The sequence below is a fragment of the Schistocerca nitens genome, chromosome 1 (assembly GCF_023898315.1).
Source record: "Schistocerca nitens isolate TAMUIC-IGC-003100 chromosome 1, iqSchNite1.1, whole genome shotgun sequence".
Taxonomy (NCBI): domain Eukaryota; kingdom Metazoa; phylum Arthropoda; class Insecta; order Orthoptera; family Acrididae; genus Schistocerca; species Schistocerca nitens.
In genome coordinates, this window is record NC_064614.1 from 592,845,815 (window position 1) to 592,861,311 (window position 15,497).

The 15,497-nt window shown below is 39.5% G+C and overlaps 1 protein-coding gene across 4 annotated transcripts in view; it reads left to right on the plus strand.

Moving 5' to 3' along the window:
* LOC126256014 (proton-coupled amino acid transporter-like protein pathetic) overlaps nt 1–13,906 on the plus strand; it is a 374,111-nt gene extending 360,205 nt beyond the window's left edge. For all 4 annotated transcript variants that reach the window (XM_049955447.1, XM_049955449.1, XM_049955450.1 and 1 more), the window contains 2 exons: nt 2,922–3,088; nt 13,122–13,906. In XM_049955447.1, coding sequence (XP_049811404.1) covers nt 2,922–3,088; nt 13,122–13,378 — 424 coding nt within the window. In that variant the 3' untranslated portion in view covers nt 13,379–13,906. The remainder of the gene's footprint in view (nt 1–2,921; nt 3,089–13,121) is intronic.
* Nucleotides 13,907–15,497: the final 1,591 nt, after the last annotated feature.

Here is a 15,497-nt window from a genome sequence, read left to right on the forward strand (position 1 = left end):
AGGGTCAAGACAATCTATCCTCATTCCTTCAGAACTTCCCATCTGCTTCACCTGGTTCTCCTCAACCCAGTATGCCACCTTATTAGACATTGACCCCATCCTCTCTTTTGGCTCCACAGCTCTGTCTGTATTAAACCCACCAACTACTAACAGTAACTGAATTTTGGCAGCCCCCATCCCTTCCACACCAAAAAATTTGTCCTATATAGTGCCTGCAGTGAGAAGAACTACCTTACCCAGTCTGCTGGAGGTCTCACGATGGATTTCATAGACAAGCACAATCCTCCAAACCTAGTCTGCAAACAGATTTCCCATGACATATGCTCACACAGCCTCAACCCTCCCACCATCCCCAAGAATCAGCTCTTAAGGAATGCTGCCCCACATCACCCTGCACCACCCAGAATGAAACAACTGAACCACATCCTTTGACCAAGCTTTGATTATCATATCCTGAAATGAGACACATCCTACCCAAGATCTTTCCCATACCTCCTAAAATGATATTTTTCCACCCAGCCTACCTCCACAACATCTTTGTCCCTGCCTATGCCACTCCCCTTCCCAACTCCTTGCCACAGATCGAATCCCCGTGGAAGGCCCTAGTGAAAGACCTGCCCAATCCACTCACACAGTGCTTCCTATTCCAGTCCTGTTACAGGCTTATCCTACACCATCAGAGACCAGGCCACCTGTGAAAGCAGCCATCTCACATACCAGCTCTGCTGCAATCACTGCACAGTGTTTTACGTTGGTATGGCTATCAATCAGCTGTCCACCAGGATGAGTGGCCACCACCAAATTGTGGACAAGAGCAATGTACAAGACCATGGTACAACATGCAGCTGAACATAACGTACTTGACTTCAAGGGCTGCTTTGCCACCCATACCATCTGGATCCTCCCCTCCACCACCACCTTGTCTGGACTGCACAGATGGGAGTCATTCATACAACACATTCTTTTCTCCCAAAATCATCCTGGCCTCAAAATATGGTAACTCACTCTCCCCCCTTCCTCCACCCAATAGTCTCTTCCCCCTCAGTTCTGTCACTTCCCCCCAGTTTACATCCCTTACCCTCATTGTGCCTCACTCTCTTCCAATGAACCCACCAGCCTTTTCCCCTTCTATTTTTCTGATCTTTCCTGCTCCCCATTCTGCCGCCTTCCTCTCTTCTTTCGCCATTGTCTCCTGTTGCTGTGCCTGGTAGCCTTGTCTTACCACCATCCAGTCCTTGGCACAATCTGCCAGGCAGGGCAGACTTCTCTGCCCACACCTGCACCCTGCTATCCCTTCCCATTTCCCAACCAACTCTGGACTGATGCTTTTGTTCAACATTACACAGTCAAATTCTGACTGGAGACAGTGGTCATGTGAGTTTGAGCTGTGCTTGCTTGTGTGTACGTGTGTCTTTTGTTTGTGAAGAAGGCTTTGGCTGAAACTCAAATGTGTAACAGTCTTTTTGTCATGCTTGTCTGCAACTCAATATGTCATCTTTATGGTGAGTAGCAATCGATTCTTTTCATAATATTGTAGATATTTCAACCTGCAACTTTTATTGTTTAACAGAATTGTTCTTGTGACCTGAGCTATTGCTTTAAAAATGGAGTACATCATTACACAGATTTGCTCCAGTGTTTCAGCAGTTACAGAGCATGGTTTTTTTAATTAATTTATTAGTAAGTTATAATAGCAAGAGCTTAATGCTGGAAATTTCTTCTGTCCAGACATCTTCACATTTCATAAGTAGGCCTACCATGGATGGAAAAGTCTTACAATCTCAAATCCATATCATAAGTCTTTCCGTAGTTCAAAGACTATTAATCAGCTATGAAGTGCTTATTAATGTCCACAAACATTTCTTTAGTAACCCTTTCAAAAACTACATTTGACAAAATTGTATCATTATCATCAGTTTAATTTTTAGCTTGAAAGTGAAGACTGCACAACACATGTGTAGTAACCAAGTAATACGGAAAACCGATCTAAGTCACATAAATCTTCTTTTACTTGTAACATCTGAACAATAACAGAAAAGCCTCTCAGGACTCCACAACAGACACAACAAATGATGTGCATGGTACTAACTAGAATAACATTGAGAGGTCAGTTGGCACTGCTCCGCGCATACGTATATGTGAGGCCTTGCTGCGCCCACACCTGTGGCTGGCCCACTGATACAGTTAGTGGCCAATTCAAACACACACATTCAGTGATACCACATTCTGCGCACTCAGGCTCATATGCACTAGTAGCAGCCCTGTATTTATTGGCTGAAATGCTATAACTGTCATTATAGTCACAGATACATTCACAGTGTGAAGAAATTAACCTACACATTTTCTGGATGCATTATTTGAGTGCAGAAATATAAAACATAAGCCCATAAAATTTTCACGCATTCAAAATGAGATTCAATATTTATTGTCGATGCCAGAAAATAAGCTTAAAATTTTCATGCACTCAAAATGAGATTCAATATTTAATGTTGATGCCTCCAACAAATTGTGAGAATGTTTATATTTGTAAATCAGTTTCATGTGTTTTACAGTAGACAAAAAAAACTTTCTTTTAACCTCTGTGAAAACTAGCCCTTTTAATTTTTCATAGAGATATATAAACAGAAAAATTTTAAGCACTGTCTTTGTAACCATCAGTAACAGTCTAGGTTAGTATATTTTAATATCACTAATAGTATAAACTTATAGTAGAGGATACAATTATAGATATTTACACATATTGGTTTGATTGAATGTAACCATAAAATATTCCATCAGTTGCAGATAGCTGATGTGTGAAGTACTCAGATCCATCCATCTTCAGGCAATGTTGTTCAGCGTTTTGAACAGTTTACATTGCCACTATTTTAACCAAAAAATGAATAAAACTTTCACCTAATGCTGCATGTATTTTGTTTCAGTGCTGCTCAGTCTGTAAAAATTCTAATTGCCCTCGGAGTTTACTGCACGTATGGCCTGCAGTTCGTCGTGCCACTTGAAGTGTCCCTAAATGCTGTGAAAGACAAGTTTCCTAACAGACCTGTCCTAGTTTCATATACTGTGAGGACAATCCTTGTTATTGCATCAGGTATGTTCACATTTTCTTCTTTATTAAATTATTAGATTTTTTTTTCTATGTTACAGTTTAAGTTCTCAAGAAAACAGGTGTTCAAACTTCTATAATATTTGTTAGTGTCCAACAATAAGCACATCTACAGAGTGGCCAATGAGGATTTTAGCTCTTGCCTGAGACTGATATTAACAAATTTTAAAGGCTAGTTACTAAAGCCATTATGTTTCAAAATCTGGTTTCTGATAGTCACTCAGAATGTTTCAGGAATGACTGGGTTCTTGTCCACTGACTGACTCTACTGAAACAGAAACCGAGCCAGTGAGACTCACTTCACCTCTTGGGAAACATACGTAGTCCCTTTTCAAGTGGAGGCAAACACAAATGGGTAGGGCTCTATTAATCATTGGCAATTCAAAAGTATGGCGAATAAAGGTACCCTGCAGGGGAATGGCAGTAAGGGTATTAGGAATATCAAGTGCACTCACTGTTTCATCCTGGCGGCCACATTCCACTGGTTAAAGAGGCTATTCCAACAGCCACTGAAGAAACAGAGTGTAAACAACTGTAGGTTGTAGTACAGGTAGTGACAAACAATGCCTGTCATCTGGACTCTGACATCACACTTGGATCATTCTAGTGGCTGCTAGAGAAGTTTGAGAGTCATGGGGAAGGCTTGAACCCAGAGACTGCAAAGGGTCTGTGACAAGTCAAGCTTTGATTTCTTAGACTTGAGCCGTAGGTTTAAGACCTGTAAAGTTTCACTAAATGGGTTAGGTATGCACTACACATCAAAACCTGCTACCAAGTCAGCTGTCAGTGTGTGGAATGCACACAAGGATATTTTAGACTGGGCAAATCTCCATCCAGTCCAGATAATGATACCTGTAAGAGACTCAGAAGTATCAGTGTAAGATAAAAAGAAATTCCTGCCACAGGCAAGAGTAATAAAATCCTAGTAGGCATTCACAACAAAGAGCCACAGTTTATCATGTTCCTGAAAAGTACTAGTTACAGAAAGCTGGTTAAAAAAGCTGGTTAAAATCTGAAGTAGGTAGCAGTGAGATTTTTTAGGAAAATTTAAGCATACATCAAAGGGGTAGACAAATGGGAAACAAAGGGGGTGTATTGGTTGCAGTAGACAAGAAACTCATCCTCCGAAATAGAAACTGAAGCTGCCTGAAAGATTGTTTGGGCAAGATTTAGTATCACACATGGGCTTAAAATGATAACTAGATCCTTCTGTCAACCACCAAACTCATCTCATAATGTATCTAAAAACTTTAGAGAAAACCTCAGTTCACTAGTTCATTAAGCCCCAAATTATACTTTAAACATTGGACAAGACTTCAGTCATACAAATAATCAACTGGGATAATAACAGTTTCTTTAGAGGTGTGCATGACAACACATAGAGTGAAATGTTACTAAATGCCTTCTCTGAAAACTAGCTAGAACAGGTGAATCAGAACCCCTCTCATGATGGAAGTACATTGGATCTAATGGCAACAAATAGATGAGATCTCATTGAGAATGGCCACATCAAAGCTTGTATCAGAGACCAAGATGATGATGATGATGATGATGATGATGATGAAGTCCCATACTCCTTGACAGAGCATAGGGGAACAATGCAGGAGACCCGCTCGGCCGTACTAGGCAAGCTCCTAGTGGAGGTGGTTTGCCATTGCCTTCCTCCAACCATAATGAGGATGAAATCAGAGACCATATGGCAATTATAATGATTACCAAAGTGCAACTGAACCAAGTAGAAAGATTTATAAGTTCAGTAAACTAGATAAATAAGCTGTAATGTCGTGTCTCAGGGAGGAACTTGAAATATATAGCTCAGGGCAGGAGTGTATAGGGGAACTATGGCTCATTTTTAAAAGAATAGTTGACCATGCCATGGATAGATATGTACCAGTAGAACAGTTATTATATGGGGGTCTCTGCATGATATACAGTCACTGTAAAGAAACTTCTGAAGAAACAGAGACACTGCATACTAGATGTGAAAACAAAGCATAGGATTCTATGATCCTAGAGAGATGCTCAATGAAACTTGTTTAGTTGTCAAGAGCAATGGGTGAAGCCTTCAGTGGCTGCCCTAGGAGAATATTGTCAAAAGGTCTTTCACAGTGCCCAAAGAAAATGTGATTATTTGTAAACACTGTTAGTGGCACTAAAGTTAGTGTCCAGTCACTTACGGACAAAACAGGGATGGAAACTGAGGTTAGAAAAGCAAAATCAGAAAGCTTAACTTCATTTCAAAAATTTTCTTTATAATGGAAACCCCAGGAGTACTACCTCAACTTAATTCCTGTACCACAGAAAAGATGAGTGAAATAGATATTACTGTTAGTGGTGTGTACAAACAGCTGACGTCACTAAAACTAAACAAAGCCCCAGGGTCCAACGGAATCCTGATCAGATTCTGTGCTGAATTTTAGGATGAGCTAGCCTCTCTTTTAACTTTAATTTACCATAGAGCCCTTGAACAAAAAACTGTGCCCAGTAATTGAAAGAAAGTACAGATCACACCCATTTATGAAAGGGTAGCAGAAGCAATCCACAAAACTACTGTCCAATATCCTTGACATCCATTTGTTGTAGAATCTTAGAAAATGTTCTCAGCTCAAACATACTGAGGTATCTGAAACTGAATGAGTTTCTCAAAGACAATCAGTATGGATTCTGGAAACACTGGTCATGTGAAACGCAGCTTGCACTTTTCTCACAACACTGAAATATATGGGTCATTGCAGTCAGGTAGATGCAGTATTCCTTGATTTTGCAGAAGGTATTTGACTCCCTACCAGATTTGTGCCTATTATCAAAACATGGTTATATGGGGTATCAAGCAAAATTTGTGACCAGATTAAGGATTTTTTGGTAGGTAGGATATAGCAAGTTACCTTGGAGGGAGAGTTATCGAAAGATGTAGAAGCATCTTCAAGTATGCCCTAGTGAACTGTGTTGGGACCCTTGCTGTACATGTTGTATATTAATGACTTTTCAGACAATATGAATAGTAATCGCAGACTTTTCACAGATGGGTACTTATCTGTAATGAAATACAGTCTGAAAGAAGTTGCACAAATATTCAGTCAGATCTTGATAAGGTTTCAAAATACTGCAATATTGGCAGCTTATTTTAAATGTTCAGAAATTTAAAATTGTGCATTTCACATAATGAAAATGTAGTGTCCTATAACTATACATGTAGTATCCTATAACTATAACACAATTTAGTCACAGATGGAACCAGTCAACTCATATAAATTTGTGGGAGTAATGTTTTGAAGGGATATGAAATGGAATCATCATATAGTCTCAGCTCTAGGTAAAGCAGGTGGCAGACTGCCATTCGCTGGTTGGTTAAAAATATGACTGCATACAAAACTCTCCTGTGATCCATCTCAGAATGTTCCTTAAGTGTATAGGATCTGTTCCATATGGGACAAACAGGAGACATTGAATGGATACAAATAAGGTCAGCATGAATGCTCACATGTTTATTTGACCCATGGGAGAGAGAAGATCCTGAAAGAACTGAACTGATGGGCACCTGAAGATAGACAAAACTGTTACCTGAGAACTTCATTTGGAAGTTTTTAGAACCAAATTTAAGTGATGAATCTAGAACTATAATAAAATGCCCTATGTACTGCAAAGACCAGACTAATTACAGTGTACACAGAGACATTGAAGCAATCCTCCTTCCATCCTCCATGTGTCAATCAGATGAGGAAAAGGTAAATTACTGATACTCTGGGATGTTCCCCCTGTCATGCAGTTCAGTGGTTTGCAGAGTAAAGATGTCAATGTTGATGTAGATGTAGATATTTAACTATGTAATTCAGAATACTATCTATTTTTCCAAGTTTCAAAATATTTCATTCTTGTTGTTGTTGTTGTTGTTGTGGTCTCCAGTCCTGAGACTGGTTTGATGCAGCTCTCCATGCTACTCTATCCTGTGCAAGTTTCTTCATCTCCCAGTACTTACTGCAACCTACATCCTTCTGAATCTGCTTAATGTATTCATCTCTTGGTCTCCCTATACGATTTTTACCCTCCACGCTGCCCTCCAATGCTAAATTTGTGATCCCTTGATGCCTCAGAACATGCCCTACCAACTGGTCCCTTCTTCTAGTCAAGTTGTGCCACAAACTCCTCTTCTCCCCAATTCTGTTCAATACCTCCTCATTAGTTACGTGATCTACTCATCTAATCTTCAGCATTCTTCTGTAGCAACACATTTTGAAAGCTTCTGTTATCTTCCTGTCCAAACTATTTATCGTCCATGTTTCACTTCCATACATGGCTACACTCCATACAAATACTTTCAGAAACGACTTTCTGACACTTAAATCTATACTCAATGTTAACAAATTCTTCTTCTTCAGAAACGCATTCCTTGCCATTGCCAGTCTACATTTTATATCCTCTCTACTTTTACAATCATAAGTTATTTTGCTCCCCAAATAGCAAAACTCCTTTACTACTTTAAGTGTCTCATTTCCTAATCTAATTCCCTCAGCATCACCCGACTTAATTCGACTACATTCCATTATCCTCGTTTTCCTTTTGTTGATGTTCATCTTATACCCTCCTTTCAAGACATTGTCCATCCTTTCAACTGCTCTTTCAAGTCCTTTGCTGTTTCTGACAGAATTACAATGTCATTGGCAAACCTCAAAGTTTTTATTTCTTCTCCATGGATTTTAATACCTACTCCAAATTTTTCTTTTGTTTCCTTTACTGCTTGCTCAATATACAAATTGAATAACATCGGGGAGAAGCTACAACCCTGTCTCACTCCCTTCCCAACCACTGCTTCCCTTTCATGCCCCTCGACTCTTATAACTGCCATCTGGTACCTGTACAAATTGTAAATAGCCTTTCGCTCCCTGTGTTTTACCCCTGCCACCTTTGGAATTTGAAAGAGAGTATTCCAGTCAACATTGTCAAAAGCTTTCTCTAAGTCTACAAATGCTAGAGATGTAGGTTTGCCTTTCCTTAATCTTTCTTCTAAGATAAGGCGTAAAGTCAGTATTGCCTCACGTGTTCCAACATTTTTACAGAATCCAAACTGATCTTCCCCGAGGTCGACTTCTACCAGTTTTTCCATTTGTCGTAAAGAATTCGCGTTAGTATTTTGATAGTAAACTGATAGTTCAGTAATTTTCACATCTGTCAACACCTACTTTCTTTGGGATTGGAATTATTATATTCTTCTTGAAGTCTGAGGGTATGTTGCCTGTCTCATACATCTTGCTCACCAGATGGTAGAGTTATGTCATGACTGGCTCTCCCATGTCCGTCAGTAGTTCCAATGGAATGTTGTCAACTCCCGGGGCCTTGTTTCAACTCAGGTCTTTCAGTGCTCTGTCAAACTCTTCATGCAGTATCTTATCTCCCATTTCATCTTCATCTACATCCTCTTCCATTTCCATAATATTGTCCTCAAGTACATCGCCCTTGTATAGGCTCTCTATATACTCCTTCCACCTTTCTGCTTTCCCTTCTTTGGTTAGAACTGGGTTTCCATCTGAGCTCTTGATAATCATACAAGTGGTTCTCTTTTCTCCAAAGGTCTCTTTAATTTTCCTGCAGGCAGTATCTATCTTACCCCTAGTGAGATAAGCCTCTACATCCTTACATTTGTCCTCTAGCCATCCCTGCTTAGCCATTTTACACTTCCTGTTGATCTCATTTTTGAGACGTTTGTATTCCTTTTGGCCTGCTTCATTTACTGCATTTTTATATTTTCTCCTTTCATCAATTAAATTCAATATTTCTTCTGTTACCCAAGGATTTCTACTAGCCCTCGTCTTTTTACCTACTTGATCGTCTGCTGCCTTCACTACTTCATCCCTCAGAGCTACCCATTATTCTTCTACTGTATTTCTTTCCCGTCAATTGTTCCCTTATGCTCTCCCTGAAACTCTGTACAACCTCTGGTTTGGGCATTTTATCCAAGTCCTATCTCCTTAATTTCCCACCTTTTTGCAGTTTCTTCAGTTTTAATCTACAGTTCATAACCAAAAGATTGTGGTCAGAGTCCACATCTGCCCCTGGAAATGTCTTACAATTTAAAACCTGGTTCCTAAATCTCTGTCTTGCCATTATATAATCTATCTGATACCTTTTAGTATCTCCAGGGTTCTTCCACGTATACAACCTTCTTTCATGGTTCTTGAACCAAGTGTTAGCTATGATTAATTTATGCTCTGTGCAAAATTCTACTAGACGGCTTCCTCTTTCATTTCTTACCCCCAATCCATATTCACCTACTATGTTTCCTTCTCTCCCTTTTCCTACTGTCGAATTCCAGTCATCCATGACTATTAAATTTTCGTCTCCCTTCACTACCTGAATAATTTCTTTTATCTCATCATACATTTCATCAATTTCTTCATCATCTGCAGAGCTAGTTGGCATATAAACTTGTACTACTGTAGTAGGTGTGGGCTTTGTGTTTATCTTGGCCTCAATAATGCGTTCTCTATGATGTTTGTAGTAGCTTACCTGCACTCCTATTTTTTTTATTTGTTATTAAACCTACTCCTGCATTACCCCTATTTGATTTTGTATTCATAACCCTGTATTCACCTGACCAAAAGTCTTGTTCCTCCTGCCACTGATCTTCACTAATTCCCACTATATCTAACTTTAACCTATCCATTTCCCTTTTTAAATTTTCTAACCTACCTGCCCGATTAAGGGATCTGACATTCCACGCTCCGATCCATAGAACGCCAGTTTTCTTTCTCCTGATAATGACGTCCTCCTGAGTAGTGCCTGCCCGGTGATCCAAATGGGGGACTATTTTACCTCCTGAATATTTTACCCAAGAGGACGCCATCATCATTTAACCATACAGTAAAGCTGTATGCCCTCGGGAAAAATTACGGTTGTAGTTTCCCCTTGCTTTCAGCCGTTCGCAGTACCAGCACAGCAAGGCCGTTTTGATTAGTGTTACAAGGCCACATCAGTCAATCACCCAGACTGTTGCCCCTGCAACTACTGAAGAGGCTGCTGCCCCTCTTCAGGATCATTATCTGAAGTAATGGTAGAATGTCTACATCTACACTCCACAAGCAATGTTTAGCAGAGTGTACTTACGATAGCACTACCGTTTCCCCCATTTCCCACTCCATTCATGAGTGGTGCATAGAGCAACTGTCAGTAGGCCTTGTGCAAGCCCATTTTTTAATTTTCCCCATCATGGCTATTTTTGTACTATGAGGAAATATTATGATTGTTACTCTTATTTTAATGTAAAGTGTCAGAACTTTAATTGTAATCCCCTCTGTGATGCATGAACCTCTCTTTCAGCACCTCCTGCTGTTGTTTAACATGCATCTGTAACACTCTTGTGTGTACCAAACAAACTGATGACTCAACACACCTCTTCTTTGGATGTTCTCTACCCTCTGGCAATCCTATGTGGTGACTGTCCCACACTGACAAGCCATAGTCAAGAATTAGTGAATAAAGTGTTTTGCAAGTAGTTTATTTTCTGAGTAGTGAAATTTACTTAAGATTCCTCCAGAAAAACTTAGATGTCATCTGTTTTTCATACAACTAGGTTTATTTGCCCATTACACTTCTGTTGCTTAAAATGGTTACTCTATCATATGACTATTACTGTGTCATTGATTTATTGCCAATGTTGATGTGGGTCTTTCCACCTATTTAAGTTTGTCCCACCTTCAATGTTTACCTTCACCCAAATTAACCTCAGTAGATATTACCGAGTTCTTTATGACAATAAGTATTTTGTCACCCCTGATCCATGCATTAAATTTCAGTCTGAATTTAATATGTAGTTTATATTTATTTATGGATTCAGCCAGCTCTCTTTTCACAATACAGTGTGGGAATTATTAACTTTAACATATGAGTCAAATTCTGGGATCTTGTCAAAGGTGTTCCTCCACTTAGTACTTTTCTCTTAGAGAATGGTACACAGTTCATCACAAAGCCTATGAAGGGTGCCTCTCAACCTAAAAACAATACCCACGTGTGCTTGCCATATATATTCAGCTACTCAAGTAGAAACTTTATGTAGTACACACCTGACTTATTGAAGGGGGGCCTCTGATTCTCCACCCAATAGAAGAGGTCAAGAATCCTGTATATGTGACCATAGCAGAATCACACAAGACTCTGGTTTAAGCCTTCCACTTTGCTTCAAACCAGAGGAATTCAGTTGGTTCTGGGTATAATACTGCAAATAATGAGCTATGCTTTCCACCCTGCATGTGAAACTATGTTTCTTCAGCTATCCATGTAACTGTCTAAGTGACTGTGGATGGCTGCAGAACCCATGAGTCAGGCAGCATTCTTGCTGACATGACCTATGATTTGCCACCAGCTGCATCCAGTGCAGTCAATAGGTGCTGAAAGAACCTCTTGCAATCTCATATGAGACTTCTTGGTGAACATAGCAAGTGCAAATTATTGTTCTTTGTCATTCAGCTTGCTGTTTCCCTCAGGGACTCCATTATATGGTTAAAGCTGGGGTGCCCAATGACCATCACACTCAACCTCTGTAATTATTTGGGCTTTGCAGGAGAATTGGGCAGAAGCCCAACTTATGAGACTTCATGAGCTGGTTCAGATGCCTTATCAACAGTGCGCAGCACTTCATAACTGTAGATAAGGCATAAGGGCACACCTATGCAGCAAGTACCCACATTCTCCTTTTGCTCACATATGTAGTCATATGTGAGTGCACCACTGTCTGCCATTCATCTCTGGGTGAGAACAAACCAGTCATATTGTGCAGATTGGTAGATGCAGTGACACTTAGGTTTTTGGGGGATACCAAGGGTACCAGGGCTCTCACAGGTTTCACCACAGGTGTTCCAGTGATGCTGCAGCCCAGGGAAGCAGCCTCAAGCTTGTTATGGCTTTTACTTGTTTCCAGACAGAGGCCAATCTATGAAACACAACATTTTCCAGCTCTCACGGATGAAATGGTCAGTGAGATTTGTAAATTGAAACTATTGTCCTGGATTATTAAATATTATGACTACTTTACTGTGGTAAACTGCTTAATTATGCTGGTTCAGAAACTTGGCATTTGCACCACTATACTGGTCTCATCATATTTCATTGCATCATAATATTTGTGGAAATAGTTGAAATCGGTTGATTGCTTGGTTGTTTTAATCATTCATGTCACTTATGCTCCTTACACCTCTCCTCGACTATTGTAATAGTCTGCCCCACATAAGACATGCCACATTTGCATGGAATTTGGAAAACATCAAGTTTTTTTGAGACAGAGCATTTTTAGCATTACAAAGAAGACTTTTCATTTTAGTTGACAGGAGCAAAACATCCTGGGTGGCATGTTTCCATAGGAGTCTTCTGGTCTCTGCATAGAATGGGCCAGCATAAGTTAGATAAATGATTCTTAGATCCTCTTTTTCTGTCTCTGTCTCAACATCTTCCTCAGGCTTTGTTGATTTTGACTACAATGACCATTCAGTTTGTTGACATGAATATTCATTCCTTCAGAACACTCTTTGTAGTTGTTGTAAGTTTTCAGTGAGGTTCTCCTTGTTTAACAGCTGCATCACTGTGATGTATACTATGATTCACTTCACATCCATGAAGGGGATCTATGAAACAATGATTGTATGTATGAACTAAAATAAATAGTAAAAATAAGTGGTATGTGTGAAGAAACTGCCTATTGCTACTAGCAAGATTCTATGTCGGGTTAATGACCAGCATGTAATAGGTAAAGTTCTGAATTCTGGCCTTAGAGGCCCAATCAGGCCTGACTGGCCACCGTGTCATCCTCTGACAATGGTGTCATTGGATGTGGTCTGGAGAGGCTCTCCCAGTCATTGTCAGATTTCTTGACCTTGGAATCACTACTAATTGATTGAGCAGTTCAGTTGGCCTCATGAGGCTGACTGCACCCCATAATGACCATTAGAATAGCATTGAATTAAAATTTTGTTAATGCATAATTTGGAAATATTGATGTTATATTATTTGCATTTATTATCTTATTCTTTTGCAGTTGTTCTGGCGGTTGCAGTGCCCACAATAGGTCCTTTCATTTCTCTTATTGGTTCTCTATGCTTCTCCTTGCTTGGTCTCATAATACCAGCATTTATTGAAGTCATCACATACTGGGATAATGGACTAGGACCATTCAGATGGCGACTTTGGAAAAATGTGCTGGTCAGTGTGTTTGGATTAATGGCACTGGTGTTCGGTACCTATACAAGCCTGGAAGAAATCATTGAACTATATACAAGTACTGAGAAATTATAGATGTTGTTAAACCTGAAGACTGACTTTAACCATTTAAAAGATGCTGACATGATGTAATTTCAAAAGTTACATGCATCTGCAGGATCTATATTACAGTTCTTGGTACTTATCCAATGAGACTGTAAGGATAGACTGTGTTTGGTGGAACTGTAAAGACTCAGTGTTTATTTGGTGGAACTGTGATGTTTGATGAAACATTGAGTATTGGTGGAAATAAAAGGACACAGAAAGATTCAAGCAAACTGCATTGGATATGCAGTTTTGATGAAGTTCCCAGGATTTTTCATCGTGGATTAATTTAATAAATGAGAATGGTGGTGTACTAAGCACATAAGTACTTGCGTGTGTGTATGTGTGTGTGTGTGTGTGTGTGTGTGTGTGTGTGTGTGTGTGTGTGTAAATTGAAATAAATATGTCTGTGTGTTGTTGGAAGGAGTGATTTAATTGCAAGTGGCTTTTTAATATCTCAAATATATCTTTTTAATATGTATGATTTCATGGCAATATATTGTTATATTTTAAAGAAAATGCAGTCAAAATATTGATTTCATTGATTGTTTAATGAAAATCCTCTTTTCCTATTACAGTTACCAGTATGGTAAGATCTAAAATATGGGTAGTGGCATTATCTAAAGTGTTTTGTGAAGCAATATTGTAATGAATAAATATGTGAAGAGAATGTGTGGGGAGTGTCAACAGATGGTTCTAAATAGCCAGCGAGAGAGTAATAATGTGTTACATAGTAATGAGTTATACAGTTGTTCTAGAACCTGACATGAATATAACTACAGTATGCATAATAGATCAAGAAAAAAGGTGGTTTTAAACCCATAAGTATGCAAATGGTTGCAGTATGAATTGTGTGCCAAATAAATACAGCTGGAATTTGTTGATGGCCCAAACAGCTGCAAGGCCTTCTTTCTCTTTTATACATTAGTTCATCTCGGGCTGGAAACATAAACTATCACCTTCTCACAGCCTTCCTGAATTGAAAGTAGAACTATACCAATCCCATAATGAGCTGGCATGAAGTTCCATCTTTGGAAGTAAAGATCTCTCCTGCGCCTCATTCCAGGAAAATTTGGCAACTACCTGGAGTAGTTCTTGCAACAGACGTGCCTGATACAGAAGTCCTTTATGAATCACTAATAATATGAGCTCATTGCAAGAAAAATCCTTGCATCATGAAGAAGCCAAGGAGTCAGAAAATCTATGACTGCTCTTATTTTCTCTGGATTGGAATGGACTCCATTGCCATTCAGTAGGTACACCAGTATTTTTGCTTCTTGGGTAATGAAGAGACACTTCTTTGAATTAGGAGAGGCCTGCTGTCTGAACACACTTCAGCATGGTTGTCAAGTGGCTTAGAAATTCTTCAAATGTCTTTGAAAAAATGACATTGTCATCCAGATAGCAAAGTCATATCATCCATTTAAGCTGACAAAGTATTAGCTTGAAGATGGATGGAGAATTACACAATCCAAACAGCACAAATATGAACCCATAGAAGCCTTCAAATTTTACGAATGCAGTCTTTTTCCCAGTCAGCATTGCCAAACTTGATCTGACAATAGCCTGTCTGCACATCAATAACTGCGAAATACTTTACTCCTTTGAAGCAGTTCAGGGTGCCATCAACACATGGCAATGAGTAGACAACTTTTTTCATGATTTTGTTCAGCTGTTAGTATCTAATGGAGAAACGCCATGTGCCCTTCTCCACCTTCATAAGGACCACAGGAGATGATTAAGTACCCTCTGAACATTTGTTGATGTCATCTTGCAGCATCTTCTCTATTCCTCTAAAATTATGCACGATTCAGCCAGTGACACCCTAAACAAGTACTTGCTAAATGATGGCTAATGTGCAGCATCAATATGGAGTTCAGCCATGGGCTGCTTGGTCTCTCTTCTCCAGTCCAGTTCTGAAAACATCTGAAAACTGCCACAGAAAGGCTAGTGCTCCCTGATGTTGTTGATCAGTTAGGCCAGATCCTGTTGGCAGTTCAATAGTATCTTCTTCTTCTTCTCGCTCTCTCTCTCTCTCTCTCTCTCTCTCTCTCTCTCTCTCTCTCTCTCTCTCCACACACAGACAAATGTCTGTTTGTGTCTGTGTATG